The sequence below is a fragment of the Channa argus genome, chromosome 10, assembly GCF_033026475.1.
Source record: "Channa argus isolate prfri chromosome 10, Channa argus male v1.0, whole genome shotgun sequence".
Taxonomy (NCBI): domain Eukaryota; kingdom Metazoa; phylum Chordata; class Actinopteri; order Anabantiformes; family Channidae; genus Channa; species Channa argus.
The window spans coordinates 7680638-7707954 of record NC_090206.1 but is presented as its reverse complement, the minus strand read 5'-3'; the positions used below and the strand labels follow the sequence as shown (position 1 = coordinate 7707954).

Here is a 27317-nt window from a genome sequence, read left to right as displayed (position 1 = left end):
TTAAAGATAGTTTCTCACTCTGCTTCTAGTTTGTCTAATCTATGTTAAAAAATACAAAATATCATCTTTCATTCAGCAAAAAGCCTAATGAGCACATTCCCACATGCTGAGAATTGCTTTTTTATAATGAAAGCAAGTTTAATGTAAAGTCACTACAATATATTTTTAACCAATTGAACATAATTTAAACATGGTGTATGTAATTGTATCGCTCTAAATAAGATTATGATAAGGATTCCTCATTTTACAGGTTGAACAGTATGTAACTATCTACGGTGATATAACCATGAATATTAATTCTACAGGGAAATACCTGAAATTGGATTAAAAATGATACATTTCCAAATAACCATTAGCACTTTTATAAAAGAGTACAGCCACACATCTCTGCACTAATATGAGAAGACTAAACAGGTTGAGTAGCCCATTACTGCACTGTGACCCTCTAACTAACCACACACAGACCCACTGAGCCACATTGTGCTTAGTGTCCCAAGGCACCTCCAGTCATGTCCTGCCTGACAGAGCCTGATTCCTGCTGACACAAAGGCTACACACACACACACACACACACACACACACACACACACACACACACACACACACACACACACACACACACACACACAATCATCCCTGTATAGTCAGATGCTAGACATATCTATTCCTCCTCTGCCTCTAGATCTGTTCTACACAGTCACGACCACAGTGACTACAAAGGAGAGAGGGTTTCACAGTGGCAGCATAGAGAGAGAGAGAAATGAGAGAATTGAGGTACTAAAGAGGCAGAAGACAAGAAGGAGAGAGAGAAAGAGACTATGCATCTCACTGTAACTGGGTCATGCATACATTGTGTTCTGTATAATCTTCTGTACTCTGTGTGTGTAGATGTATACATGGCCTTGGAGCTTACATGTTTGCACAGCTGTAATTAGCCTGTCCCCGGATTCGTTCTAAAGCTGCATGAGGTTCTCTCCAGGGGACAGAGTGCTGAGATAAAGCAGGGGAAAAATGCCCTGCGTCATCTGTCTGAATGACTTTGGGTGTGTGGAGAAAAAGGTGGAAATAATTTTTTCAGTCCATACATATGTGCCTGTGTGTGCCATATCAATACAGTAAGAGCGCTATGCCATTAGAGCAGCCCCCCCCCTCCATCCTCCCTCCATCTTTATGTCGATACTGTTGCCATAGCAGCCATGTGTAGAGTGGCCTCTCGTCTATGCTGATATTTCAGCCATTGTTAATCAGTGTTTTCTCAACCAAATAATGACAGGAAATACTCATTGAGGACCTGTTTTCACGGGAAAAATAAATCTGAAACCAAAATGTAACCATTGAAAGTAAGAACTGTGACAAAATGTTTTATATTATTTACTATGAAATAATTAAACAATAATGTGATCGGAGAACAAATGAAGTAATTATCTTATTCAACAAACTCTGCAGGACAGAGATACATTCACACTGTGTGTGAACTTATAAACAGCCTTTTCTACAAACCTTGACACCATCAAAAACACCTGTAATTATGATAACCGTATCCGACAAAGAAAATATTAATCACTCTTGCCCCACTGTAAGTTTTTTAATCAATATAGCTAAAATAGGCTTCTGCAAGCCACTTCCTACAGGGTATAGCCTTGTTTAATTAAGAACTATTGATTGTATGTATATTTATTCCAGCTTGAAAGGTCACAATTTAAATCTGCAAGTCAGGCAGATGTGTGTTTTTGAAAGAAGGAATTTAGAGATTTTTGCAGCATTTTTTCTTGATTTTAAGAAACGGCCCCAATATGTGACGTTTTTTTCATGATAATAACTGCTGATTTTGTTTTCAATGGTACACTTACTTGTAATAAGGCAAATGCTTTTTCTGTCATTGTGACAGCTGGCCCACATCACCAGATACTACAATATGGAACTTAGGAGTCTCATGCCAAACACCTCTCATAAGAACTACATGATGTTTTAAGGCACAACTTAGCTCCATAGTCTCAAAATTCATACATTCATGCAATACAGCCATGGGTTCATGGGTAAGAATCTTTGCAAATGTGGTAAGAAGGTGATGTAAAAGTGAGGAAGCTAAAAGGAGATATCGGACGGAGAGTAATATTGGACTGGATTGTCCTTGTTGATGTTGTTGATGCTAAAAAGACACAAAAGGAGGAGAAAAGTGAAGCTGGTGTTCTCACTGCGGGACCAGTGAAAACTTAATATCTGCTTTCTATGTCTTGTGTTGTTGTGTTTGCTGGATGTGTTGTTGTGTTAGTGACTTTCATTTTTGATTATTCACGCATGTTGGCAGAGGTTTAGCAAATGTAGTAAACTTTCTTAATCACACACTAACAGGACTTTGGAGGAGGTAACACATGTTCCTGTGCTGTTCGCTGTATAACAATAGTTGTTATATTTAGATCACCACAAAAGTTTGACCTTCTCTCAGAGCAATCCGAGTTTTGTAAAGTTATTTGACTTGGATGGCTGTTTTGTTTGTGGCAATGTTCAGCTGCACACAGGAAGAAAACTGTTTGAGCATGAATGTTTAATTAACGATATAACTTTGTTCAAACACCACCAAGTTTTTTTTTTTTTTTTTGGTTAGCATGCATATTACATTAGACAAGATAGTTACACAAATCTAGGATTACATCACAGTGTCACCTTGGCATTTAATTAAACTATACAGAGTTAATAAGACTCTAGTAAAATATTACTATATATTATAATATTATTGTTACATGGCACTCAACATCATTGTTTGGCTTCTTTCTTTGCTGTTAAGAACAGTATTAGCTTGTAAACAAATGCACATATACCTCTGACAATCCCAAGGACCTAAACCATGACTAATATTTACAACAGTTGTGTAAAAGTCAATCACAGACAGCAATTGTATAGCAAGACAAATTGCACCAAAGTACAAAATCCTGCTTATTGAGGTCTCAAATTGATACTAGTACGGCAACAATAGAATTATAAAAACAAAAGAATGCACAGATTAAAATTACATTAACAGACAGAAAAAAACATAATTTACTTTATATCCACACACAACTGCAGATCTGACAAGAGAGTGAAGAAGAAGAAGGTTTCAGGCAGCACCAAACATTCATCAATCAGCTTTGCTAAGTGGCACATAAGAAAATGCTCAATAAATGCTGAGAACTACTTCAAGTACAGTTATGGCCAACTAACCAAAGCAGAGAAATATTACTGGGAAATACTTGGAAACACAATAAACAGAAGTCTGTAAATTGCAATTTTACCACCCCCCTCTCATTTCTCTTTCAAATAATACAGTTTTTGGCAAACTCTGGGCTTTGTTTAAGACATGACGGACACCTTGACTACTCTCGGCTCCACATAAGAAATCATCTGAATGAATGTACAGGGATATTATATCTGCCTGGAACGAGAGCAAAAAAAAGACCCAAGTTGTAATAAACCAACATTATCCTTTAAAACCTCTCTCAGCAGTAGTTTTAGTGATTCATTTTGTCTATCTGGCATCTCTAAATGTGTGTGTGTGTGGTGTGCGCCCAGTTCCAGGACATATGGTGATTGCTGCTCTGGGACACTCATGCATGCTGGAGCATCTGAATGAGACGAGGTGCTGATTAGCACACACACAAGCATGTATGCTTACACACACACTGACACACACATTCAAACAGTCCCAACTAATCCAGCCATGTGTGCCTCTGAGATAAGGTGCATCCTGCATACTCTTTCTACATACTCTCTCTCTTTCTCCTCCTCTCGCTCTCCGTTCCTCTCTGCCTCTTTCTCTCTCTGAGAGAGTAGCACCTAATTCTCCCTAATTCCCTAATCCTGAGCAGGGCCACTGCACATTCAGTCAGCAGTGACCAAGGCAGTACACAAAAAGCAGGGCCCAAATGATGGGGGATTTTTCAAGCTGTTCCTTGAGCCAATATCAATAACGGATGGTGGAAAATAAATAAGCACAATGTCCTCTACGTGTGAGAATTTCTTTAATGGGTTAATAAAAGAAAATTATTTCTGGAAAATTTACTTGACAGAGTAAAACTTAATTTTACACCCCCCCCCAAGAAATCATAATTTTAATATATACCCTGTGTACGTACAGTTCACATTGAATTGTTTATATATGACAAAACAATACATTTTAGTACTAATACATAAAAATCCTTTTTTTATTGTATAGAATTTTTTCCTTGTTTTATGTGAGCAACCAGGAACACGCAAGCATCATGCAACGAGCTTCTTTGTATGTTCTCTGTACTGTAAACCTTCCAATGACAATTTGTTCATAATTTGTTTTTTGGAACTTAATTCAATTCAATCAAAAATCTCCTGACGAGGGAAACCATGTACTAAGTCGCTAACTGACCAATAATTTTCCCAGGTTATTCAAAAGTTGCTTCTGTTATGTTCTGCTATATCATAATGGTCGCAAACAGTGTACGTCAAAGTACTTTATACTTTGATGGAGGAGCATTAAATAAGAGTGGATGGTGCAGCAACATAACTTTTCTATTGTTCTTTTTTACTGTTTGCTAGTGGCCAATAGCACAAATTCTCACAGCACAATTTACCAGTTTAATCCAAAATATTTGGTTTTACAACCATCAGTTTTAAATTTTTTGAATTAACTGTTTTTTGTGTAGAGCCCCCAAACAAACATATGAGAGTGTAACAAAAGCAATACATAAAACTTAAATAATTCTAATAAAGTGTAAAAATAAAACATAGCATGTAATTAATTAGTATATCATGAGAGTTTGGAGTAGTCCTAAACACACTGAGCCTTTTACAGCTATAACTACAAACCTGAAGCTAACTTTTATTTTATACGTAATGTTGATGATTTTCACCGCTGCCTACTGCTGTAGCAGGCCTGTATAAACAATAGCTGAAGCATTTTAGCACGTTAGCATCCTAACATTACTTAAATGGACTCAGTTATAATTTTGGCTCATGGCAGTGAAATAACACACATTTATCTAACTCATTCCAATATTTTATCAGTTGAGAAAAATGTTATCACTATGTAGGAGAGGCTGACTGACCAGGGCACAGAGGAGGTCGACAGCTTCCAGGATGAGCTCCTGATGTCCTATTCTGGTGACGCCCAGCTCCTCCAGCTCCTGATGGGTGATGTGCAGCAGCTGCTCTCCCCCCATCTGCTCCCGCTCAAAACTCTTCACGTACTGCTGGAGACAGTCGTCCAGACCTGAGGAGACAGTAGGCAGTCAAAGATTAGCAGGTGCTGAAGTTTCTATCACCATGCATAAGAGGCTTTCTGGTAGACCTAAGCCAAAAAGGACAACTTTGTTTTTGGCCTAGATGGTTTTTAGAGGGCTTTCTTTCCTATCAAGACACAATGAGACAAAAATAAGTCGGCAATGTGATTTACTGGGTTCCTGCCTGTCATATTGTAGACTTAATCCCTGTTCATTTGGCTGCAACAGAGATTTTGAGCATGACTGCAGACACCCACACAGAAATACGGTGCAAAAGTGTGCAAAGGTGTGTCTTTTATTCTGCCAAACAGAAACAAAACACCAACCTAAAGCCAGAGATGACAAGCTCCTGCCACCTAGAAAACACATCTGTTGGTGCACCTTTCAGTACCTGATGATGATTTTACACCATTCTGCAACAGGATTTGATTTGATTTTGCTGTTTTTTACATAAAGGGCAATACAATATGTAACAATATGTTATTGTTTTTCAGTAAGAATAAATCTTATTCCCATTCTGAGCTTGTCCAAAATATACCTAGAGAGATGTGAGTAACATTGACATACGACTTTTTGCTCTTAAGCTGCGGCTGCCTGCAATGAAGAGAGCCAATCAGCTGCACATAGACGTGGTGGGTCCGGCACACTATTGATCAGTAAGAGCCTCCGGCTTTGAACCAAACAAAGTCAGCAGAAAGCACACCTCCCCACAGGCCTAATGAACAAGCCTACTTGAAAATGAGCACACACACACACACACAGCAAAACCACATAGACGAAGTAAATCCATGGGCCCATACCCGTCTATAGAGCCACGGAGCAACACAAAGATAACACTCTGTCCCTCTGCGAAGACACACTTAAAACACAATCGCACATAGAAATACAATTACAACTGCTGCTTTTATTCGGGGTCTTGACGCCTCTGTGGAGGCATGTTGTTAAAGCCGAGCAGAGCTGTGAGGAAAACACTGATGCCCAAGGGAAGCAATGCTGACAGAGAGCAGACAATGTGGTAGCACCTTAACACAGTCACCACACATACACTCACACACAGGCGCTGCAAAGGATGAGCAGGCTGCATTTTGCTCTTGGTATGTCATGGGGTATAACAGAGAAAATGTAAGCCCACTGCTGCTCTGGGTAAAACAGGCGAGCACCCTTGTTACAACATACAGCGCATATACTGAACTGTATAAAGTACATACAGCAATGCATAGCAACGTAAAAATTAGCCGTCACTGGTGTGAACACGCCTTCTATTCCTTGAAGACAATCTCGGATATCACATTAGTAGGTGTTTCACATGATGATACAGTGTTATCATGTGCAAGGCCTTTGTGATATCAAGCTTGTCTGTAAAAAAAAATGCATCCCTGAAATCAAGCTGGTGTATGCGATGCTGGCAAAATTGGGATATAATTCTGTAGAACAACAATACAATTGTTTTATTCCATGAATAATACATACAAAGACCAGTGGTGGAATCTAACTCTACTTATCAATTAAAATGTTACAGTTTTTACTCTATTTATTTGACAGTTATAAGTAGTACTCGTGTACAGCACAAAACATGTGATGGTATTTTACAGTACAAATGTAACAAATGTAATGTAGTAATGTCTTTGAAATTGTACTGTAATCTTATCAATGTGAGCTTCTTGTTTTTATTTAGACAAAGAAAAGCCACTGATTTAAATTTAATACAAATTTGCATTTTTAAATTGTGCTTAGTATTTAGTATTAGTTGCTTAGTATTTGGAGAAATTTTCTTGAATGAGTAAGTGCACTGCTACATTCCAGCATTATATTTAAATCAGCCATTTTTCTTTGCTGTGAATGTAAAATATTTACTGCAGTGGAATGGTGACCACCTAATTAATCATTACCAGTGCCGACAGAGATTTGCAAAAGTGGACTAAATAACATGCAGGCAGAGCCAAACCCCTCACCAAATAAGTGATATGGGATTTCTAATGTGACTCTTAACCATCACTATGAGAGAGGCACGAAGGGAAGAAACCAAAGATGCATTTTCTTAAAACAGATGTTCATACCTTAAAGAAGTGAGCCTCTCATTTCACACCAGCTCCTCCTTCTCATTTTCTTTGCCACTAACTCCTTCTCACATTTGTCTTTCCCCCATTTACACTGCTTCCTTTCCTTCCGAAGCACTTTTAATACGGCATGTATTCAGAATGTAAATGTAATATCTGACCATTTTTGCTAACACAATATAATACCTTTATTGCATATTTAAGATTTAAATGCAGATGGGAAAAGTGAAATTACTTTCTTAGAGTTATTATTCTAGTGATCACTTCAGTCAGGTTCCTGGTGTCCAATTGTTAATCTTTGCACCTCTTTCCCTATTTTTATATTCTCCCTATGGCTACAGCGGTGAATAAAGAATATAAATTATACAATGAGTTGATGAATAAAGCAAGGGTTCCCAAACTTTTCCATGTCAGCAGCCCCTGGTTAGGCAAGCTAGCTAGCTAACTTTTAAAGAGCAGAGAAGCTTTATGGTATTAAATATTGGTTATAATAACACACATAATAATTATGATGGGTTTTGCTGTTATCATTTTCCTGCATCTCTCCGCTAATTTCCCACCCACTTTGAAAACCAGGGGAATAAACAACCAAAGAGATCCGGGCTGAACTATCACTGCTTCCTCAATGAAAAACTCTGCAGCATAAAAAGTATGTGTCAGCTACTCACTCACATGCTTTCACAAGCACATGTATAGAAAGGCCCACAGACACACACCGAGGCATACGATCACGTGTGTACATACGCAGGGTGACAGCTGCTAGCCAATCGGATGAGTTAGAACACTTCCCCTAGAGGACAAACAGCTGATCTTGGTTCATCTGCTGAGCTCATACGCCAGTTGGAAATAGCACATGGTGCACGCAAGCACACACACACACACAAACTAACACAATGGGTCAGGTTCATCCACACTGCAGCAATTAATGAAGTTAACATGATGTAGATTGCAATTTTCAATATTTGCTGCAGTTGTTATTTTGTCAGACTTCTGCCATCCAGATGAACTGTTTATTGTGCTCACATTTACCGCAGGAAGAAAGAAAACTGACCCTCCATATTACACACAAAAAGTCTTTTTGGATGAGTAATGTCAGAAATCTCTCCCTGTGTAATCAAGCTATAGCTTCTGCTATGGTCTCCCCAGAGAGGTTTACTGACTGCAGAGAGATATTTTATCATAGCTTAACCACAGCTAGTTGAAACTGTGCTTACTTTTACAGTGTGGGGAATTACTACAGTGGGAGCTGCTCTTGTGGTGATGACAGGCCACACTAATGTGTTTTCTGTAAATATTGTTGTTCCTGCTGTGTTTCAGGAACTGAATATTAGAAAATATTTGCTGAGCTAGGGCATTGCCCGCAAATCTCTTATGTTTTTGCACTTTAAATAGCCTGCTTTACCAAATATATGTTGATAGTTAACAGTCGGCTTTTTTTCCAGGGTCTAAAATTGTTGAATGTAAGTGGTATTGCTCAGTAGATTTTCATTTTTTATGTTTCTCCTTTAAGTTGAAAAATAGCTTTTTTTAAATTTTCACAGGACAAAGGCACCAAAAAAAAAACGGTGCTGGGATGTAATAGCTTAGTTCATTTGGGGACTGGTTCTAAGATCTGAACAAGTTTTTTGTAGTTAATGATATAGAAAGAACAAGTTAATCCAAAGTTAATCCAATTAGTTTGATGATGATTAAAAAAAAAACATTAATAAACCACAGTGGTTGTATTACAGAACATACAGTACAATCTGTATATGTTCTTCGCGACTCGGTGCCTGTGCCACAGGAGCGGTCAGTCCCCCGCTCCTTCGGTCACATGTTGAAGTGTCCTTGAGCAAGATACTGAACCCCAACTTAACTGCCAGCTGCATAACAGCTCCCCCATCAGTGAGTGTATGTGATTGTGAGTGTAAATGGGTGAATATGTGTAGCAATAGCTAGAAAATAGGTAGATAAGTGCTATATAAGTGCAGACCTTTTACCATTTATATATTTTAAACATTGGGTTATTTAAAATCTATTGTCTTTAGTTTTCTTCTGCAGAACATGAGACAGTATTTTACACAACTGACATTCTTTTCTCTCTATAAGAAACATTGAAGGTTGCCCTAATTCAAACCATAACTGAATCCCAGTGTCCTGAGGCTTGAGTAAGCATCTCGTGTTGACAGTTTCATCCACATTTTATGCAATTCCCTCCAATCACTTCCCTGAGCAAAAATAAACCCCTCCTCTTCAGAAACATGAGGGTTGCCAGGCAACCAAAGAACGAGAGGCCTCCCAGTAGAAGTGAGTTTCTGCATCTCAGGACTGTGCTACGATGGTAGGCTAAGGAGCACATATATATACTAGAAACACACACACACACACACACACACACACACACACACACACACTGTAACCTCTGTATGTGTTTCATACTGACTGAATGACAAAGACAAGAGCTAACCATGACTCGAACCAAGAACCCCACAAATGACTTTCTTGATGTTGCTGCCTGCAAGATCAACTAGAATCAGACTGTCAGTGGGCTTTTTTCCCCTCCAAGACCATGTTTGGGCCAGAACAGAGCCTGGACTAAGAGTGGCAGCAGGCAGCAAAGACTCTTGTCCCTTAGCCTTTCCTCCATCTGTGAGCTTCCAGCTGGAGCGAGCACTTCAGTGAGTGCGAAGGAGAGACAACACTAACTAAAAATATTCCTACAGTGAAAGATTCATCACATCATGACTAAATATTCTTAGGACGGTGGCATTTTAGCTCCCCAAGCTTTCAAGTGCAACATAGCCTCCTTTATAACATCCAGCTCGCAGGGAGGTGTCAAGAGGCATCTGAAGGAACAGGAGGCATGAAAACAGGGTCAGCCAGGAAACTGCACAGAGTTTAGAGGCAGAGCTCGACTCTGAGGATCTCAGTGACCTGAGAGAATCTAAAGTTGCTGCAATTTTGCTGGAAGTATACTATAACATTTAGATGAACTTCACCTCACACGCCCCAACAGTCCTCATACTACCCTCATTCAATCCAATTGCAGCTGTAGTTTAGGAAGAGAAGAAGGCGCAGAAGAATACAAAGACACTGTGCTTGCAAATTCAGAATAGCAAAGACGCTTTTGTAAACCATCCACAATTGGTGTTCGTACCATCTTCACGTGGGTTTTCTACAAAAGATTCCAGAAATGTCACTATTAAAATACTCACACATCTGTGGGCCTCACATTAAAGCTGCTCTACTCAATATTTTTTTATTATCAACAATAAATGGCTGTTCATAATGGAACTGCTGCCTATCTCTGCACTCTCTGCACTTTGCCTCAACGGTAAAAGTGTTTTAGCATCTTCCAGCCATGATTTTGTTGTTGTTGCTGTTTTTTTTTTTTTTTAACAGAACACAGCTTTGCTCTTGTGGTTCATTTTTGTATTGTAGTAGCAGGGCTGACAGCTAATGATAAAAGCTATAATTTTTTATTCTACCTCTCACTGGTACTCCGTTGTCATATCCATACATCTCCAGAGACCTTCTTTGTACATCATCTGACCTCATGTGGGCTTCTGACCCTCAGGTTGAAAAACTTGACGTTAATATATGTGGTCGTAAAACAGCAGGTGCAAAACCAACCCAGTGAAACTCATACGATGGTCGACACACACACAGGGCCCTCTGTCCAAGCAGCCGGATAGAACGGGTGCTTTGATATGATGCCCACTGCATCTCCCATTCTCCGCACTGCTCTGCCGTCGCCCCCCTGCTCTCCTGCTTCTTTCTCTGTCATTCCCACCCTTCCTCTACAAAACTCCCTCATTTCCTCCCCTATTTAGACTGCTCAGTCTTTCTTTCATTTTGCTTAACATCTCCCATTCCTGGTGTCCCTGCTCTCTTCTCTCTCTCTGCTCGGGGCCATAAAACAGGAGGGGTTGCTCCTGTGTGTGCGCATGTACGTGTATGCTCAAGTGCGGCACCTTACTACGTGACTGAGTGAGTGTTAAAGGCATACGGGAGGTGGATTGGGCATCCTTGTTACTGCTTCCCCATCTTATGACATGTGCTGTGACTCCAACATGATCAGATCTGGTTTCCATGACTACCAATGCCCCACTTAAAGCTGCTGCTCCAGAGTTTTGTGTGTCTCTGCATATGTGTCAGTGTGCATCCATACTGTACATACTTAGGCTACCAGATAGTGAAAATACCGTGAACATGGGTGCTTATTTGAGTGCATTTATCCGTGTGCACCCGTATTCAGCACATGCATGTCTGCTTTTTATTTGTGTAAATGGAGGACTGGAGGAGTTTCCTCTATCCGTGTGTATAACTGTGTATATGGGTGTGTGTGTGTGTGTGTGTGTGTGTGTGTGTGTGTGATGCCCCATAATGAGGCATGCTCTTTAATCTTTAATGACGCTGAAAGTACAAGCACAAAGTCAGAGCCAGGGGCAGCATGTTCTGTTACACAGACTTCCTTACCATGTCAGCAGGAGACTAAATCATGGAACACAGCATGGAGTGGTAGTAAACTTGGTCCTCGACACCCTGAGAGACTCAAACAGCCAAATAACATCCAGGGGGAGTCATTGAATAGCAGAACAAAGCATTCCCTGAGGTCCCTTTTTCTATGTTGTACCACATGTTAGAAGTTTCAACAGATAACACATTTACCTACATTTAAATTTAACCAGCTCATGATATCTGTCCCTTACACAGACCTAAATGTCACACCTTCATTTTTAGATTTATTTGTTTCAACACATCAGCAAACAATAAGAAAAGAGAGATTACTGGTAGGGAACTGCCGCGTTCATTTTCCTGTCAATGTACGGATCAGCAAGCTGCCGATATCGTCCAGCAGAGGAAGAAACTTTGCTTTTCTTTGATGCCTCACATGTTAAAGCACAGATTACATACGTCATATTAACACATCAATTGCGTCTGCACACACGCACACATACATAGAGGAAACTCCTCCCGTGTGGGTTTTAAATCAAAACAAACGCTGATGAGTCATCTTTCTGTGAGCCTCACCAGTGTTTTTTCTGCTGGAGCAGTATGAGATACAGTACAGTCTGCTTGGCCAGCTAGCTGTGTCAGGTTTTTTCGATAGGACAGGAGAGCATGCCATCTTGCTGTCCCATACTCTACCATCTGACAGGAGAGGACTACTAAGGAAAAGGAGCTGCTGTCAACAAGAGCTGGTTTGACTTTGTTAAGATTACTAGAAAGAGCAGGCTTCACTTTTTCCTTGATGAGTGTCACAGTACTGTGTGCTGTGATTCATTCAACACACATACTGTGGTATAAAGTGAATAGCATTTACTCAAGTACAGTCCTTAAGACTTTCCTCAAATCTTTCTCTTTTTTTTTTTGTGCTACAATACTTTTACTCCACTAATGGGGAATCATTATACACTTTACTCTTTTTTATTTTAAAAGCTATGTTAACTTTTCAGATTACAATTCTACATATAAAACACAACACGTATAAGTTATGAATTAAACTACTGGACAATACTGACCAAGGAGCCATTTGGAACTTTTGAAAACCTTTGGAACTTTTGCAATTAGGAACATGATTGCTACTCTTATCACATACCCATATGCACAAAACCTGTACAAATTTGTTTGTAATTCCATTTCCAATGTGCAAAATATTTCAAATACAAACATTATTAAAATATTTAAAATGTGTTACTGTAAACGTACTGTATAAGACAGTTCTTCTTCACAAAATGTGAAAAACGAAAAACTAAATCTGTGCTGGCCTGTGGATACAATTTTACATAATTTTACATACATAATTCCTATATGTTGTTGTTGTTGCAAATATCCTAAGAGCAAATTCTGTCTAATTAAACCAATTGTATTTTCATTTCATTTGTATTTGAACAAATTTGAAAGAAGATTTCAATTCAATGACTTTCAACAATGCAGTTCTTTTACTCAAATTTGGACAAATTTAACTGTAATAAAAAAAATTGATTCCAGTATACAGGACGTGCAGAAGCAATGCTTTCCAAGTGAATGGTATGATATGTTGAGTGTTTCCTCTAGTACACCTACGGGACAAGGGGGCATTTGTTGTATCTCTCTCTTAATTATTTCATGTCATCTCTCTATCCGTGCTGTATAATAGCAGCATTAAGTGTCAGCAAATATATATGACAAAATATGAACAAGTCAGCAGTCATTGTGCATCTGAAAAAAGACACAGAATTTCTATCCTGAAAGAATGACTAAATAAGGAAAATGATGGCCAAGTTTAAAACGAGTCAAATAATATTAGGCCAATTTGTCTAAAAAATGCACTGTACTGTAGATAGTTTCATCAATCTGTGCCAAGTTGTCTTATCCAGTTGAACTATATTTTATTTAAAGCATTTTTCTATTTTGTGGTAAGCATGAGAAATCACTGAAGTACTTCTAAAGAGGGTCTTAGTGCCACTGCTACCTTAAATGACACAAAACCACACGATGAGCGTGACAGAGATGAAGAGCTTCCAGAGAGGAGGCCAAAGTGAAGCTTGTGTGTAGAGATTAATGCTAGGCCTTTTGCCATTTACTTTAGTCATAAGAAAATAAGATCCGAGCCTTAGCCAGCCACCATGGGTCTATGTTTTCCAAAGGAAAAAGATGGAAGCTTTAGAGGAACAGGGACAAAAGCTGGAAATGTTGGTTAATGTCTAAGAAAGAATAAGAAAGAACCCATGACTCTTTTTCCAATTAAAAAAAAAAAACACATCAGTAGGCAAAGAGTGCAGCAGTAACAATACGAAACCTACCCCTTCAAGAGTTTAGTGCAATTTTTCTTTACTTCAGTGAAGATGATCCTTAGAAAATAAAATATATTAAGCTAACCCATTTGATTAATTACATTTTGCAAAAAAATCTTGATGTGTTGTCAGTTTTCACTTACATTTAAACTTTCAGTTCCTGTCTTGGTGATTTCATCACATCAATTTTCGGTGAACTGGACATTTAAAATTTTAATTCTTTCAGTTCTTATTTAGCTGACAAAAAGCAGAATGCTTTACAGTGTTTAATCTAAATGGTATGCTATGGTAGGCTGTCTTCATTTAGAGTAGTTCTATCTGCTCAAACCTAATATTCCATAGCCTGTAAAAGGAAAAGACCTTTGGTGGAATGCATTTCACTACCACATGCAGGATTAGTTTCAGGATAAATGTCATATCTGCGAACAGCTATGTATACAAAAATACCATGTGTATGCATGAATGTATGACATTTAAAAAGTGAACCACAACCAGCCTTTCACTTGCATTTCCCATGTTGCAAAACTCTAACCACATTTGGCCTGTCACTAATCTAATCTCCAATCAAATTTCAACTCAGCGTGCAGAAGCAATGCTTTCCAGTGAACACTTCGTGGATCACAGGATAAAGATATAACACCACTGGTTGATTACACTGTGGCTGGGAAGAGCTACTATAAAATCATGATTGCTTAATAATATAATGCACTCCAAGTAATTTCTGGCCATGTCCCCTGAGGGTCTAAGGCCTTTAACATTTATTCTTGAAACACATTTAGCAAAATTGAGCTTTAAGAAAGTCATAGATTACTAAGTAAAACGGATGATCACTTTTGCTATACCTAAGTAATGCAGATACACAATCACAGGCATCAGGGAGCATTACATTTAGGTTTGAGTCATCACACAAGTAGTGATTAAGTCATTCTCTTAAGTAAAGGGATTGCGGACACCCTCCATTTCCATTGTCAATTGGCCTACCACAGTTTCTCTCACAGCTCTGTAGCTGACCAGAGTGTGTGAGAACAGCTCCTACTACCACACACACGCATGATTAGTGATTACTCATTCATTTCGTCTGTTTGAAGGAACGTATCTCGCTCCAGCAAAGCGAGCAACCAAAAAAATAAATAAATAAAAAGAGTGTGATCAGTGCGTTTGCCTTTTATGGCAGACGGCATTGCGCTGTCCACGGTGCTGATTCTAACACTACGGCTGGCATCGCGGATGGGGCTAAAGGGGGTGCGACGGGGGGTGGGGTGCATGCAGCTAACTACATTAATCATACACGTGCGCGCGCGCACGCACGTGCGCTCACGCGCACATGTACAGTCAGTGAGTGGTGACATGGGCATTAGCGCATGTGCCAGTGAGTGAACAAATGGATGATATGTCTCCCAGCTTCATTGAAAAGAATGATTCTACTGCTGCTGCTGATGCTGATGGAGTCAGCAGCAGCAGCAACAGCAGCAGAAGCGGCAGCAGCCTATAGGCTTGGCTTGCGATGGGGTGCGCTCTCAAGCAAGTGAGATGACAGAATGGTGAGACTCCACTCCCTGCTTCTTGGGCACATTCATTTTACTGCACCGGGTGAAACCTATTCCACCTACTTTAGAGACTTTCATCAGTATCTCAGCAGTCACTTACGGAAGCTACAACCACACATCAGCCTACAGGTTTGGATGAGGAGAACACACATGCACACAATGTGGCCCTCCACTGCTTACCATCATCATCCTCATTCTAACCAGAGGCAGCAAAAGATTATCAGCTTGATGGAAAAATAGGAATCCAAAATTACCTTTCATCCAGTCCAGCACTTGCTTTGGTGTCCATTTACTTATAGGTTCCATAACCAAAGCCATGGTGTCACAGTCTCTCGGAGATGATCAGCACAGGACTCACTGCAGGCGACATAAAATGACTTGTTAGTCACATCTGGAATCCCATGGCGGTGGGTGAATATAAGGAAAAAGAAAGCCTCCCTAGTTTATTTCTCTCCATCGGAGCCTGGCCGCCTGCAGAAACGGTGAACTGGATGCGGTGGTGCAATCCACGCGCACATACAGCACGCACACACACGCTCTTTCCCCTCTCCCTTCCCTTCAGTCTCTCTTTCTCTCTTTCCCCCTCTCTCTCTCTAGCTCTCTCTCTTTCTCGTGCCTTCCCGCCAGCAGCCAGCACGCTGTGAGAAGTAGATTCGATGGGCGCGAAGGGATGGAGCGACCCCTCCCCTCTCCTCTTTTTGCTCCCGCCCGCCTCGCTGCAGCATCACAAGGGCCACCACTCATAATACAGACCAGGGAATGGTGCAACGCACACTATATAGGGAGGATCTCTCTCTGTCACCCTCCCTCCTTGTTTTACACACACACACATGCACATACATACAGAACAAGGGTCTTTATACAAAAACGACTCAAGCCGCCCTTTAATTAATTTTTATCTGGCAACAAACACCAGAGTTATAATAGCTTAATATAAAAGTGCCGTAGTGTTGGGACACACTATAAGTAGGCCTACCTGTAGAAATACTATAGATGTTTTCAATATGTGTATTAAAAGAAACATTTTTTGTGGGGAAAATCCAGCCTATGTGTATTCATGTTCATGCTTCATCATGCAGAAAAGCAAAGCTATGTTAATATTTTTTTCTTACGTAAATTCACCATCTAACCTAAAAATGTAAAAAAGATCATCAGCTGTCAGATGATGGTGCTCAGTGCATGATCTCAGCTTTGTAGAACAGCGCCCCCTGCTGCGCACCTGGGGTACAGGTGACGTCATGGATATATATATATATATATAGAGAGAGAGAGAGAGAGAGAGAGAGAGAGAGAGAGAGAGAGAGAGAGAGAGAGAGAGAGAGAGAGAGAGAGAGAGAGTAAAAGAACACAAGAAAATCAAACTAATAGATCTTTAAATGTATAAATAGGTAAGTAATTTATATCTGGAAATATTATTCAATAACACATTAAGAACAAATAACAAAATACAGTGATTATGGATGTATTGTCTTTATTGGTTTTCTACTCAACCAACAGAAACATTACAAAGCATGTTTGTTTTAAGGGTTACATGCAACAATGACTTGTGCAGTCACACGAATACATACTTTGTTTCCTCCACATTCAAACTGTGCCTGATGAGGTTTGGATTGTTTCTTACATGTTCTTACAAATCTTCATACATATTCTTAGCTTGCTCTTTTGTCCTCCCCCTAAGGCATGTTAAAAGTGTAAATACACTATTATTTTTGCTTTATTTCTCAAGGGAGTCCTAGCCAAGATAAAGTTTCAGGCAGTAGACTTAAACACACATACAATCAATAGTACAACCAGGCAGAAATGCTTTTTGGCTTTATGCTGACTCTTCCCAAAGGCAGATTTTATTATTAACACTTAACTCTGAAAGGCAGCTGCTGGCATCCCAGTATTGGAGATGTAGTGTGACATCAACAGCGACATATAACATACAGGTAGGAATTATATTGTATATTGCTTTCATAACAGTTATGGCAAATGGCTGGATATACAAAGTATGCGTTTTTTGCTAGTGTAGCATATTTCCAACATAAGTCCCCCATGCCAGTATGATACAATTTATACAGGATCATTTCATGGCAAATTAGCGTAATAACCCCACCGTGACCAGGCAGTCTAAACTTGATTTAGTTATTCTTAATGCCTAAAGGTGTATTACAGGCCCATTTTGTAAGTTAACTGTACAACTGTAATACTATCTATTGTAGTAATTTGTAATAAGTTGAATACTACAGTGGTCAGACACAACATAACCAGATGTTGAAAGGTTGTAGTGGGCAGGGGTCAGCATGGGCACCTGTTCTTGTCTGTGACAACACAAGCCCATAGCAGCCAGGGTGCACTTAGTTATGAGTCCTCTGCTGTTGATATTTGGTCAGCATTTAGATTTTCCCATGCCCACCCCTGTCCATGACAGCATTACAGTTGTTTTAAGTTTATGACTGGTCTGATTATAAAGCAGAACTAAAATCAACTTAAAATTGTTCTGTTTGCATGACCATTATGCAGCAGCTATTTCCAAAGTTTTACCAAGTACACATAACATACATTTAAATCTAAACCAAATTTGGCTTTATCATATATTTTTTTGAAATAGGAAAAAATCTTACCAATATTTAAAAATAGAATTTTTTAAAAGTTAAAGATAGAAATCTAAACACATCATTAGCTGTCTGATTGCCAGTAGCATGCTTTGTTCCTTGCAGTAAAGTGGTCCATTTAAAAAGTGGACAGCAGAGCAGCATGTTTGGAGGCAAAGTAAACCTGAAATCCCTTCAGGAAACTTTAACAGACTCAGGCGAAGAGGATACGAACCATTTCCCATCCAAAGTTTCGACTGCTTCCATGTCTGTGACCTCCTCCTCCAGCAGCCCCCTGAACAAAGTCAACGATGGGCGGGACCACACGGCTCGGTTTTCAGCCCTTTCCGAATGTCACAGCGATGATCTCGAGCTCTCATTGGCTCCTGTCTGCAAATACGTCACAATCATGATTAGAATTGATGATCGGACGTTGTGATTTCATTGTCTAGCAAAGGGGACTGGTGAAGAAATCTGCTGAATTTGAACGTTCGTCTGATTTTGACATCAAAAATGGTAAGCAGGTAAGTGATTTGACTTGTCGCTCGGGGGTATCCCTGTTCGTTTTCGTTCGTACTCACTCGAAGCCCGGCTCAGCGAGAATGACCATGCCAGGGGTCGGGAAATCACAGATTTGAAGGAAAAGTTTAGCTGCAGCTATCCAGTGGGAAAGCTATGCTAATGCTAGCTTAGCTGGCTATTTCAGACATGGCTGCCCGGGCCTGCAAGCTAACGTACACTATCTGTATGGCCATTGTGGCGATGTGGCGCTTACCCGGTTTGTTTACTGTCTGGCTCGCAGTCGTAAAGTCAAGCCATAGACTTCCTGTGCGGTAACCTTGTGTCCGAATCCCCAAGCTGTTGCCTTGGTGGCGTGCTCATCTGACATGCCCACGATTTGTTCGCTAATTCTGTCCGTAATGTTTTCATATTGACTGTAGCCATGCGCAGTCCGGCTTCCCAAATAAACCTGCTGGATGCGTATTCCTCGCACAACATTCCCGTATGTGACTTTTTGTTTATCAGAACTCCAGCAATGTTACTTTTATGTTGGCCATCAATTTCTCCAAGTCCCGGTGTGATTGTTGTAACCAGACTCACTGCCTTTTCCCATTTCCCTCTTTTCCTCTCGGCACTAACGTGATGATAACATTAAAGAACCTGTGCCATAGGATTACAGCTCCCTCGACCCATTTCATTAATATTCCCGTTTGTGTGGCATAATTCAGTTATCGTTGACCGAATTAAGTTGTGTACGTTTAAATGTCACTTATTTCTTTATCTTTTGAACTATTGTTATGAAATCTAAATTGCGTTCTTGAAACACCTCGGTTTCCCTGAGGAATGCTGGAACTTTTTACTTGATCTTGCTTATGATACATTAGCATGCTTTGCTTTTTGCTGAAAGTCAAATAAAAACATTTAGAGTAATTGTAACTCCGGGATTTAAATGTAAACATTAATGTGGATGATTTGTCTTAGAATATATTTTGATTGACAGTGTTGTTGATGTTAGGGAGTGGCTGTGTTGTAGCTTATTATAGTTTGAGTGATTGCTCAAGTGTTTGCCAGCTTCACAAGTGTTGATGAATTATCTATTAAATGATAATACTGATCGTTTGAAAATAAATTTGATTATTCTTTTTTTTTTTTTTTTACGTACACTCTTTTTATTTATGCACTAAATGAAAGTGTTTTCTGCTTTGTTTTCTCACCAGCCACATTACCCAATACCGTGTCAGGTTCACTGAGACAAGATGAGTGCAGTCAAACTTGCGCTATTCTAGAAATATGGAGGTTTGGCTGTGATCTGCATGGCTGCCCCGTTCCCCTCCAGTAGCAGAATGGATGTGTGGCCACAAAGACGTGGCCTGCAGACTGTGAGTATATCCAAAACTGCATTCAAGTATGAGATTGAAAAAAGTGACACGTTATACAACGTGCAAAATTCAATACAAAGACCAATTAATGCTGCTGCAGTTGTAATGGCATGACTGACTTTTTTCAGTGACAGAGATATGTAATAGTGGATGAAATCAAATTTGTCATGAAGAATGTAAATTGCACAAGTGTTGTTAATTTCCAAAGTGAGGTTTAATAATTTCATCTCCCATTATCCATAACTAAGCTCTTAAACTAGTGAATTATTATTTAATAGTACATTTTCTTTGGGAGTTCTTTATCTCTGTGGTTGTCTTACAGATGAACCTGCGGTCAGTGTTTACAGCTGAACAGCAGAGGATCCTGGAACGTTACTATGAGAATGGGATGACCAATCAGAGCAAGGCTTGCTTCCAGTTAATACTGCAATGTGCACAGGAGGCCAAATTGGATTTTAGTGTTGTCCGGGTAGGCCCATAAATGTGCCTGTGTTTGTGAACGAGCCAGCAGGTTGCACTGTTGTTTGTTATAAAGGATACCCATGTAATTGTGTGTAATTGAAGTCATGAGTTTGCGGTTTCTTTATGTAGTGCAGTGTTTTTATCCTTTTTTTTTATGCTGAATTTGTGCCTCTACTGTTTTGCCAGATGTTTTTAAGTGATGTTACTTTTTTCCGCACAGACATGGGTTGGCAACAAAAGACGTAAGCTTGCCTCCAAGGTAGACCAGAATGGAGGTGTGTCTCATTCCTTATCCAGTCACGGTCTCACTGGGGGACTACTTTCCAATCACACATTAGCTGGAGCTGCTCTGTCCAATCACAGCATTGCAGCAGGAGCACTGCTTCCTGCTGAAGTGGCTGCAGCGCGGAATCTACAGAATCGTGTGCACCTTCTCCCTCCATCTTCATCTTTTCCTTCTTTCTCATCGACATCCTCCTCTCCTTCCTCTTCTTCTCCTCTTAGTAGTGGGAACAACAACAAAAACAATAATGACATCATTCTGACTGGGATCTACTCTCTGAACTCTGTTCCTCGCTCCCGACCAAGACCCACAGCTCCCCCATCCCAATCAGATTCTGAGCTTTCAGCACACACATCTTCATCTCTGATTAACCAGGCCCTGCAGAGCAGGAGCAGTTCCACCAACTCACCTCTCCACTCTAAGCTGGTGTCACTTTCTCAGAATCTCTCATCCCTTACATCAGCCTCAGGACCTTTAGTCTACACTGCAGTCAGGAAGGGAACTTTATCCCTTGGGGACTCAGGGGTAAGTGCAGGAGCAGTACCGCATAGCTGGACCAGGCAGTACGGTACAGCACAAACGCGCCCTTGGTCCTCTTCCTCACAATCCCAGGCTCAGCTTCAGCCCAGACCTCACTCCAACCCCCAACCTCAACCAACTGCCCCACAGAAGACACAGGTCTCCCTCCCAGTTCAAAACTCTGGTCCAGTTTCCGAGCAGACGCCTCGTATACAGCAGGTCTTCACCTTGTCAGAAAGAGGTGAGGAGGTTGGACCTAGACCTGGACAGTCCTCTACTCAGAAAGGCCAGCAGAGTCATAGGCTAGCTCCTCCTTCTCTGGACACTTGTCATAACCTCTCCATTGCAATGGAAACAGGAGATGAAGAAGATGAATGGCAGAGGGAAGAGGAACTGGCATATATGGCCGCTCAGACTCACATCAACAGGGAGCGGGTGTCATCTGCCAGCCCAAATGGGGCTGACATGTCTGTGGTGAGAGGAAGCAACACACCTCCTACGACTGGCTCCAGACCCGCACTGCTTCACAGCAACACAACTCTTCAGGGCAGCTATTCACTCACAGCACAGACCTCACTTACAGGGGAATCCAGCTCACAGGTGGAAAAGCCAGACACATTTTATTGCTGTTTTCATTTAAAGTTAATCAAAATGCTTAAGCTGACTTTGTATTTCTCTTCGCGTAGACTTCAGTTGGTGTGTCTGCTGCACCCTGGGTTATCAGCAACTCCAGAAAGAGAACAGTAAGTATGTTAACAGTGTGTTTATATATAGAATATTTCCTGATTTTCTTACATAAATTGGTGACAAAGTTCAACAAACAATATTTCTAAGCCGATAAAACCCAGTCATGAGCGTTATTTATTTAACACACCCATTAAACATACAATGTGAGAGTGGAAAAAAAAGTAATGGCAGCAGTTTTTTAATAACTGGTTGAACCACCTTTGGATGTAATGCTCTCAAGGAAGCTTTTCCTTGGCTTTGGATTAGACCTGTACAAAGTTCAGAAGGAATTTTGGATCATTCTTCCACATAAAACTGCTTCAGCTCAGCCATATTCTTAGGACATCTGGTGTGAACGGATCTCTTGAGATCATTCCACAGCATTGCTACTGGGTTGAGATCTGAGCTCTGACTGGGCCACTCCAAAAAGTAGATGTTGTGTCTCCAAAGCTATCCTGTAGTAGTTCTAGTTTGTTTAGGGTCATTGTCTTGCTGCATCACCCAACTTCTTCTGAGCTTAAGCTTGCAGATAGTCACAGTGACATCCTGTAGGATACTTTGACAAACCTAGGAATGATAGTCTGTTTATACTGTGCTTTTATCCAAAGAGCTTTACAATTGCTTCTCATTCACCTATTCGCACACACGCAAGGTGCTCACCTGACCCACCGGGAGCAACTTAGGGTTCAGTGCCTTGTCCAAGGACACTTCAACACGTAGCCAGGAGTGAATAATTTTTTTTAGGAATAATTTTCACCTCCACAATTGCACAAAGTCCAGGACCAGAGACAGAAAAGCAGCCCATCTTGGCTGGGCCTCCACTTCTGTGGAGAGCAGGCACGGAGCCAAATCATCTAAGTTTATTGACAACATGTCTAACTGTGGAAAATTGACGATTGATTGAATTGAATAAAGTCTTTGAGATTCCTCTCTAACCCAGTCCAGCAACATACAAATCGACAACCCTTGGTTGTAGGTTGTCTATATTCAATATCACACATCCGCTGATGCTGCACACTAACAGTGTTTCAGTATTTTCATAAGCCAAGTTAGTTTTAAACAGCTTAATTCTTGTGTTATTGATTGGACTCCAGGTTTGTTGACATAATTTTTGCTATCATATGCTACTAAGTGGTTGGTCATAAAGGTGTTGTGATAAACTAAATCACTCACTTTGAGTTTGCCTTTGAGTGGTGTGCATGTTGTCCAGTCAAACAGAGCTTTGGTGTTTTCAGCTACAGGATAGGACCCAGTTTAGTGATGGGGATCTCATCCAACTGAAGCGCTACTGGGACAGAGGCATGACCAGCCTGGGCTCAGTCTGCAGGGAAAAAATCACAGCTGCAGCGAACCAGCTTAATGTTGACACTGAAATAGTCAAGGTAAATTCACAGGCTGGAAATTAAGTTTCATACCCAAAATGTAAATGTAATGTATTTAAATGTGGACGCCCTCCTGTTATAACATTTCTGCAGTATCATAGTAACTAGGGCGGTGTTGTTGTAGACTGCTCTGGCCACTTATTCACATCGTTTGACCACTTGTCTATTACATTTACTGAAAACAGAGAAAACTTGTCTGAACTTTTGTGAGCTTAAAGGAAACTGGGAGGAGAAACTTTTCTAGGTCACAGTAGTTTTGTAACTCACTTAGACAAAGTTGTGTAAAAGTCATGCAGTTATATATCAGGGCCACGGCAGGAATGCTGTTAGACTAAATATAGTCTCTCAGTCCTGACACACACATGACCTACTGGCATCTCACTTACTAGAATTTATTGGAAGGAAGAATAATCTCTCCCTATTGAGAAATACAGTATGCCACTATGAGGCTAGCATTTAATAAAACGCTGATACATTAACAACTGCTTAAAGCTCGTTTTATATTGGGTGATAAATACACTCACTGGCCACTTTATTAGGTACACCTGTACGATCTAATGCAATCCAAAGCAGCAGTGCTGCCATAATTTCTACTTTTACAGTGTTAAGATTTCTCAGTTTTTAAGCTGTAACTGTCAGAAAGGTGATAATTCTACTCTCTGTTTATTATTGAGTTCCTAGTGAGTGGTGGAGTTGTACTGGAATGCGTTGTATGGAGAAGCGGTTCTAAAGTTTTGGCCCCCCTCATTCATTTTAAATAAAGTGGCCAAAACATTAGAACTTAAAACATTTTAAAAGTAGAAATCATGGCAGAGCTCCTGTATTGGATTGCCTTAAATTGTACTACCTAATAAAGTGGCCAGTGAGTGTATATAGCTTCCCATTTAGGACATTTGTTATTTTACTCTGTCCACATTTCTGACACCTATCTGAGTTGTCTTTGTGTTTTCCAATTGGCAGACATGGATCAGTAACAGACGGAGAAAGTACCGTCTGATGGGTATTGAAATTCCAGCGCCTAAAGGTGGCCCTGCTGTATTCACAACCTCATCCCCAAGTAATGATTCTCCAGTGACCCTCAGCCCTGATGACGAGCGTCTCCGAACACCTGAACTTGGAGATGACTTGAATGATGGGGGATCTGTTTGCTTGTCCGAAGGTGAGGCAGTTACAACACAAACATATACAGTATGTGAATACCCATTTTCCCACAAACTTAGTATTCATCCACTGCTTTTTTTTTTTTTCTAGATAGCACCATTGACTCACAACACAGAGACAAAGAAGATGAAATGGATGTGTCCACTGCTTGTCCAAATGCCAATAATGTGGTACTTGATTATTCCTCTGATATTACAATAGTGCCACATTAAATTTAGCTGTTTTAGACCGGACACTGGTTGGGATAGTGTTCGTGCTCAAATGTGATAATATATTTTGAAGGTCATTCAGAGGTTATTTCACTTTCAATCACATATGGTCACACTAGCTTAGCAACAAAACTATTGCAGCTGTGCTTTATCAGTCATACATCACCATATGCCTCTTTCCCCTTAGGTGTGGTCTGATGTTCAATATATCTAGACAAAGACATTTTGACATGTCAAAGCAGCAAAGCACAGGTGTAAATAATAAAGATAATGATGACTGAATTCGCTTTAGCTGCTCCGGATTGCAAAACTTAGTACTGTGTGTGCTGCCTCACTGTTAGGTGTCCTGGCTTACTGTGACACTTAAGTCAGACACAGCCATCATTCATTTTATTAGTAACACCTGCAATTATACTATGACAAATCATAATACTCTATGTTCCTTAAACAATGTCTGCATTATATCTAATATTGTAGAACTACACAACTAGTCATCAAAATCATACTTATTATTTTGGATTCAGTAGCAGTGTCTCCGACATTTGCTTCCAAGATGTAAGGATTAAAAATTTGACCGTTAAGTCTTTTTGTGTTCAAGATTACTAGTGAATAAGATTACTTTATGACATTATATTTTTATGTGTTTTTGTTAGTATGATCTTAATTTGCACATTCTTTACAACATTCTACAAATTAGAATAATTTTGTGTTTTACTTGTCCTTTAAAAAATTAAAAATAAATAAAACAATTAATTTTAATTGAAACAATATATATATTATTTGATATACTCTGTTTTATAACAGAAGATTGAAGTAATTGAAGATGAAGAGGATGAAGATGATGGTATATTTGTGGCTTCAGACCTAGAGCAAATGCAAAACCTGCTGGAATTCAAGGTGAACACACAGACTAAGTATTATTATGATAGTCTATTGTTTATTTTATATTTATGTGTGTGTGTTTGTGTTTATTATACCTCTCTAGCTCTGAATTAACTCTTTACCTCTTTGAACTCCTTGATTTTAGCATGAAGAAGTTCAGTTCTTAGAGAACGAGCTAGAGAACCAAAAACAAAAATATCTGGAGCTTGCAAGCTTCACAAAGAGCCTGCTCAGCGCTGTGAGGAATAATGACCTGGAGAGACAACAGGTACATTCACATGTTTACACACTGACAAGATCTGTTTGACAATCAAATCCCTTTCACCCACTGTGCTCTGCTGAGGTACAATGCGTTGTGGTGCATGGAGGTACCACAATGGTGGAATGGGCTGCCTGGTTCCACTGGGTTCAGCAGCATCGCCCCCAGAAGACATAACTTATGAGCAACTTCCTATACATTAAAAAAATAAACAACCAACCTGTGTTTATTCCTATCTTGCACTTACAGCTCAGAAAACGGAAGTGTGTTCTCTCCCGGCACTTTTTAGTTTCTTCTTCCTGATAATGTATGTTTGCATGCTTTGTGCCTCAGTGTAAGTTGCTTTGGATGAAAGGTTGTTGCAAAATGATTCAAAGTAAAAGTAACCTAACCGGTTGTGTATGTGTTTAGGAACTCATTGCCAGTCTACCTCAGCCTTCAGACCAGGACTGGGACATGACTGTGGAAAGAGGATTCCAGCTTGCTGCTGAATCAGCAGATGCAACCTCCAACCACAACGACTCCCCGGCGACTGGTGTGAGTGGCGTAGAACCTCCATCGGCCCCAGCAAATGAAGAAGTCCCACTGGTCACCATAAACGATGATGGTTCGACAACTGAAGTTACTAAGACCTCTGCATCAGAGGAGCAGCTACAGGAAGCAGTTACAGAACAAAAGTGACTTATCTCATATACAAAAGTTCACGCGCAAACACAGACACACGGTCATACAGATGTTTCCACACTCCGCATGGTCTTAAATTTATACAAACACTCTGGTATTATCATGTTCCTCGCCCAGTGCCTGTGGATTGATGCTTCACTATGACTGTTGGGCAAACAAAACAAATGCCTTTTTTACTGCATATCATTCGCCTTGTTCTGGACCAGTCCAGAGAGAACAATAAAAAGCCTCTAACTTATCTTTGTCTTTTTCTTACGTATCAATGAGTTCACAGATAAGAACATTTTGGTTAAATTTAAGATGGTCAAGCTACTGCCATCCAACTAGATTCCCTTGGTTCCAATCATAAATTCAAATGTACTCATATGGCAGATAAAAATGAACCTGACACAGATTTTAGATCAACTCAAAGATCCATTTTTAACCTACAGTATTTTGAACCAAGAAACGCTGATTGTTAATGGCACAGAAAATCAATACTAGGTTTTATGTACTAAGTTGTAATCGTGCAGTGTAGAAGTTGTGACCTAGCAAAAACAAATGCAGACACTGTGTCTGCCCATTGCCTTACTTCACAAAGACTGCATAGAGCTGGGAGAGAAAGTGGATGAGCTTTAAGCCTCTTATTTCCACTTGGACTAGGGATGGACAGGCTTATGAAACAGTGGCTTTAAAACATTCAACTTACACCCTTAAGATCAGAG

At 40.1% G+C, this 27317-nt stretch overlaps 2 protein-coding genes across 11 annotated transcripts in view; one reads left to right on the top strand and one right to left on the bottom strand.

Annotated features, from left to right (window-relative positions):
- Positions 1 to 16241, bottom strand: part of si:ch211-26b3.4 (connector enhancer of kinase suppressor of ras 2) — a 56517-nt gene extending 40276 nt beyond the window's left edge. For 2 of the 8 annotated variants that reach the window (XR_010915424.1, XM_067519112.1), the window contains exons 1-2: positions 15845 to 16238; positions 5055 to 5218 (exon numbers count right to left, since the gene is read on the bottom strand). Coding sequence is in view for 7 of the 8 variants with exons in the window: in XM_067519112.1 (XP_067375213.1) it covers positions 5055 to 5218; positions 15845 to 15908 (228 nt within the window). In the remaining variant the exon portion in view is untranslated. Of the gene's footprint in view, positions 1 to 5054; positions 5219 to 15844 lie in introns of all 8 variants that reach the window. The other 6 variants (XM_067519118.1, XM_067519114.1, XM_067519113.1 and 3 more) reach the window with 6 other exon arrangements.
- Positions 16242 to 18531: 2290 nt separating this feature from the next.
- On the top strand, positions 18532 to 26851 carry hdx (highly divergent homeobox). Of its 3 annotated transcripts, none has more exons than XM_067519028.1 (11): positions 18533 to 18682; positions 19885 to 20046; positions 20369 to 20515; positions 20729 to 21910; positions 21997 to 22053; positions 23272 to 23418; positions 24379 to 24577; positions 24670 to 24749; positions 25593 to 25685; positions 25816 to 25938; positions 26341 to 26851. In XM_067519028.1, the coding sequence occupies exons 2-11, from the start codon at positions 19981 to 19983 to the stop codon at positions 26608 to 26610; spliced, it is 2364 nt and encodes a 787-aa protein (XP_067375129.1). In that variant the 5' UTR covers positions 18533 to 18682; positions 19885 to 19980; the 3' UTR covers positions 26611 to 26851. The 3 variants fall into 3 exon arrangements, with proteins under 3 accessions (XP_067375132.1, XP_067375129.1, XP_067375131.1); XM_067519030.1 differs by having other exon boundaries at positions 18554 to 18690; XM_067519031.1 differs by lacking the exon at positions 23272 to 23418 and having other exon boundaries at positions 18532 to 18682.
- The last annotated feature ends 466 nt before the right edge of the window (positions 26852 to 27317 follow it).

Coding starts and splice junctions, on each gene's coding strand:
- hdx (XM_067519028.1), top strand. CDS start 19,981: ATGGCTGCCCCGTTCCCCTCCAGTAGCAGAATGGATGTGTGGCCACAA. Junction 22,054..23,271: donor GCAACTCCAGAAAGAGAACA/GTAAGTATGTTA, acceptor TGGTGTTTTCAG/CTACAGGATAGGACCCAGTT. Junction 24,578..24,669: donor ATCTGTTTGCTTGTCCGAAG/GTGAGGCAGTTA, acceptor TTTTTTTTCTAG/ATAGCACCATTGACTCACAA.